The sequence below is a fragment of the Propithecus coquereli genome, unplaced genomic scaffold (genome assembly GCF_000956105.1).
Source record: "Propithecus coquereli isolate 6110/MARCELLA unplaced genomic scaffold, Pcoq_1.0 Scaffold20, whole genome shotgun sequence".
In the NCBI taxonomy this organism is placed as follows: Eukaryota; Metazoa; Chordata; class Mammalia; order Primates; family Indriidae; genus Propithecus; species Propithecus coquereli.
Genome location: NW_012144967.1, coordinates 13,227,501 through 13,232,045, shown reverse-complemented (window position 1 = coordinate 13,232,045; position 4,545 = coordinate 13,227,501). Strand labels below are relative to the sequence as shown.

Sequence of the window (4,545 nt, the reverse complement as noted above, 5' to 3'; positions counted from 1 at the left end):
ATTAGTTGGCTGTCCCTTTTTCTTGGACTGAATCTTTATCATGCAAGCTTGTTGAAGATAAAAGGTCAGATGGGATGATGAGAGAAATACCACTCTGCTCTATACCTTTATGATCCTAACATGTGACAGGCCTTGTTCTGGGCTGGCCTGTATATGGTCTTGCTTAGAGCTAAAACAATAAATTACCCTATTACCTGGTGATGACTCACCCAAAACAAAAACTGCTTTATTTTACAGGAAAAGAATCCATGAAATTACAGGGAAACATCCTGTTTGCTATTTGTCTTTGTCTTTCAAAATTATTTCTGCTATCCCCAAGGCATAGTTTCTCAGTCTGGCATTCTCACTTTTGGTCTTTTGGGCTCACCATTCTCAGTGATGGACAGAAGGCACATGAGGCGAAGGCTTTCTATGGGTGACACCTGCACAGGAAGAAGGAATCAATGAGAACTGTAGTTTCGTAACGCATGTTCGTCTCTTCCTTCTGCTTGAGGCCAACCCCACCTCTAAACGCCGTCCTCAGCCCCCGAGCCCTGCAGCTGCTCACCTGCCGGTCGATGTGTTCCTCGATGTAGCTGGTGCTCTCCCGGATGCTGAAGCCCTCTAGCAGCGCTGTGAGTAATCAGAGGAGAGCCTGTTACTGGGATCAGCTCAGCTGTTCCCATCAATGCTAACACGCGTCTGTCTCCCCATCTCTTTCTCCATCCTTGGGGTGGATTAAGGGACCCCCAGGACTCTGGCAGGAACCAGCATTCCACACAGCCAGTGTCAGCTGGAAAGACCCAGAAACCATCTTTCAAGGGTGGGCCAGGGGCTGGGAGCTGGGGAGCAGAAGCAGGAGCAGGAGCACAGCAGGGCCGCTGCAGTTACCATGCTCGGTCTTGATCAGCTCCTGGAAATCCTGCTTGGTTTTCTTCTTCATGATGGATTCACAGGCCCCAATATCTGCAGATTGGACAAAAAGGGAGCTGACATATTCCTGGTTCTGGAAGGATGTCTCTTTATTGTCCAGAAGAATAAAAACCCCTTAAAGCAAAATCCAGATGCATTCTTCCCACTTTAGACCAAAGAGAGCCCATTATTTGCCAGATGAAGAGGGGTGTCCTTGGAGGCAGTGGTCCTCCACACCACGCCCCTGGAGGGATGTGGTCACTTCCCCTCACGCCCCTCAAGGTGAAACCTACGGAGACTCAGCAGGCGGTGCTCCTGTTTCAGACCCTTGAGCTCCTGGGACACGAAGTTCTTCATCTGCTTGATGTCCATGCCTCTCCGGCGCTGTGGGGAAGTCCCCATAAGGTCAACCGCCTGACCTGAGGCATGGGAAACCACCACCTTTCCTCAGTTGCCACCCACCCATGAGAAAGGACTGGGGCCCTGTCACCGTCTTAGAAGAGGAGCCAAAGGGCAGCAGCCTTGGGAAGCCACAGGAAACAAAAGAGGACCAGGGCTCACATCATACTGGGCCTGCAAGTTCCGGGCCTTCTGGCTCAAGAAACCAAAGACGTTGGAGAAATGCTCATTACGAATCTCATTAAACACCTGCAAGGAAAACGGGACAGGAACGACTTACTCTGGCAGAGCCATACCTGTTCCTTCCTGCCTCATCAGCATAATGCCAGGACAGGAACAGCACTTAGCTGTTCTAGCAGAAGCACAAAGAAGGCCGAGCTGGGATCAATAAATCACTGTTGAGTACCTACTATGTGTTCTGGGGTATTCTCTTAACTGGTGGGGAGACCCTCTCTCCCGTGGACTCTGCCTCCCTCCCAGAGCTGGGGCCCACGGCCTGAGGTGAGCAGTGGCCCTGGGGAATGCACTGCTGGCGCCGACACCCTCACCTTGTCCTCAGCATTGAGTAGCACCTTCAGGCTCTTGTCAGAGGATGTGACTTCTGGGCCAAAGTCGACACTCCCTTGGAGAGCAGAGGGGCAGGTATTAGGATCTCCAGTGAGGCCTTCTCCTACCCTTTCCTGAACTGCGGGTAAAGGTTCCCCAAACTATTTGGAAGCCAGCAGTTCGCTCAACGTCTGGGTCTCTCCCATAAGCCCTGCCCCCCTGTGGAAGGTACCAGAGGCTGATGACCGCTTCTATCTTGCCAAGACACAGTGGACCATGGCACTTACCACACTTGATGCGGAAGGTGTCATCCACCAGGCCCTCGTAAACCACTTGGGAGCAAAGCGCCGTCACAAAGTCCATGTCTGAAACCAAGATCCCCGACCATGAAGGCTCTCCCTGATCGTGCCTTCCGCCCAGTTAGTTCAATGTCAGCTCAAGTACTTCTCATAGGGCCCAAGTGCCCATACTCCTAATTAACGGGGGATTCACAGCCCTAACTGTAGCATCCTGACTTAGCCACCACTTTCCATATTCCTGCATCTGCTCGGGTACAAAGACGAGAGGAGTGCTGAGCATAATTTACCTCTGTCCAGGAGAAAGATATGTCCAATCTCTGGCCTTCGGCCCTTGGTTTCACCATCCTCCTCCTCCTCCAGTTTCCTCCACAATTCATATGACATCTGCCAGGGCCCAAGACATTCTCAATGTTGTATCCAGGTCCCTATTGCAGCCCCATACCTACAGAAGCCAACCCCTTCCATGTGATAATTCTCCTTGCCCCCAACAAGGGAGCTAATTATTAAAAATATTGCCCCATTCTCCCATCCGTGCCTATTCCTCCCACCCCTCTCCACACCAATAAAGAAGGAATATTACCTTGCCCCCCAAGAAAAAAAGAGATCTAGGAATGCTACCAAGGAGGCCCTGGCTCTTGCCTCTCTGTTAGCCACACAAGTTGTCTCTGAGGAACTATTCCGGAACAATAAAAGCAAAGTAAAGAATACACATCGTATCACAGATGCCCTTGGATGATCCTGGGCGGGTACAGAACGAGGGGAATAGGGGTTCTTAGGACAACAGAACTGCAGTGCTCTCACCTTGGCACATCTGCCAATCCCATAGCAGTTGGGAAAGGAACCATAGAGAGTGCTGAGAAGGTGTAAGGCCTGGGCCACAGTGTTGATCCAACGCTGATCTCCTTCCTGCAGGGACCACGTGGGCCACAAAGATACGAATCAACCGGACAGGCCCATCTGAAAAGTGGGTGGCCCTAGAAACCCCGAAGCAGGATGGCAGCATCTGGGGAATACTTGAAACAGTTCATTTTCATTGGCCACAAAGGAAGTCCCATGGAGATCAAGCTGTAGCACTCAATCATTATCACTCATGATAAATTATTTGAGCTGGACAAAGGTTAAATCAATATTTCTAGCCCACTGGACCCCATGTTTGTCCCCAGCCATTGATGCCAAGACCTACAGGCCCTGCATTTACCAGAAAGTAGTCCCTGAAGAATTCTGGTAGTTCCATGCTCAGCAGATCCACATCAAGAGGCAGCAGAGAGAAGGCCCATTCGTCACAGCTCACATCTGTGGGGACAGAAAGCATCAACTTCCCTGCAGAATGCACTCAGCTCCACATTAAGTGGGAGGGTTCACCACAGTCATGCAACAAACATTTAAGTGCCACACACCAGGTACTGTGTTAAGCACTAGAGACTTAAAAAGGAGTAAGACATGGTCTGTGCCCTTAAGGAGCTCAGAGTCTGATAATGAAAGGAGACATGTCCATAGCAGCCTGGAATAAAATGGGATAAAGTGCTAGGGAAACGTTCATTCAGCAAATATTAATATTTCCTGAAAGCCGCCTGCATGCAGGACTACGCTAAGCACCAGGGATACAGCAGGGAGCAAACGGACGTGCTCCTGATCTCCCAGAGTGTACGCCTCGCAGGGGAGACACGACCACACAAATTATGGTATAAACTATTTAATTACAGTTGTGCTCCAAAGAAGTAAAACAGCAAGCCGTGAGCACAAATATTACAGGGATGTAACCACAACTAGGGGCAGAAAAGTCTCCCCTCAACAAGTGATAATCAAGCTTAGAATTGGGGTAAGGTTTGGGAAGGCAAAAAGCTGCAGGGTGGAGAACATTCTAGGCAACAGGAAAAGCATGTGCAAAGTCCCCATGGCTGGAGGGTGGCGAGTCAGGAGAAGGGAGCAGCAGGGAACGAGGCTAAAGGGACAGGAAGGGCCAAGTGTACAAGGTGAAGATTCCGGGCTTTATGTTTAGTCACTGCAGGATTTCAGCAGGGAGTACGTGATCAGGTGTGGGGTGCACGGAGCATGGAGTGAGGAGCATACAGAGGTGGGGAGGCCCTAACATTCCCGTCTTGAAAGGGGAGAACAGAGCCGTTGGTCTTTCCAGCTCTAAGCTCTGGCCTCCCTTTCACGCCATCCCATTAGTGTTCTAATTTGGGTCCAGCCCCCATTCCCATTCTCCGGAACCTCTCCCCCTGCTAGACTGACTGGAGTAAGACCAGGAGAAGGGGGAGCTGGGGTGGAGAACAACAACGATTTCTCTCTTCCATGTGTTCTCTCCCCTGTTCCACTCACATTCATCTCCTCTCACCTCCATAGATCCCCTCTTCCTCGAGCACCATCTCACACGCATAAAACTGAAAAAGAAGAGGGAGTTGAGTAT

The 4,545-nt window shown here is 50.6% G+C and overlaps 1 protein-coding gene across 1 annotated transcript in view; it reads right to left on the bottom strand.

Moving 5' to 3' along the window:
* Positions 1 to 4,545, bottom strand: part of VPS33B (vacuolar protein sorting 33 homolog B (yeast)) — a 26,357-nt gene that overhangs the window by 5,013 nt on the left and 16,799 nt on the right. The window contains exons 9-16 of the mRNA XM_012643684.1: positions 2,423 to 2,519; positions 2,124 to 2,201; positions 1,839 to 1,912; positions 1,453 to 1,539; positions 1,185 to 1,275; positions 871 to 945; positions 548 to 612; positions 348 to 422 (exon numbers count right to left, since the gene is read on the bottom strand). Coding sequence (XP_012499138.1) covers positions 348 to 422; positions 548 to 612; positions 871 to 945; positions 1,185 to 1,275; positions 1,453 to 1,539; positions 1,839 to 1,912; positions 2,124 to 2,201; positions 2,423 to 2,519 — 642 coding nt within the window. The remainder of the gene's footprint in view (positions 1 to 347; positions 423 to 547; positions 613 to 870; positions 946 to 1,184; positions 1,276 to 1,452; positions 1,540 to 1,838; positions 1,913 to 2,123; positions 2,202 to 2,422; positions 2,520 to 4,545) is intronic.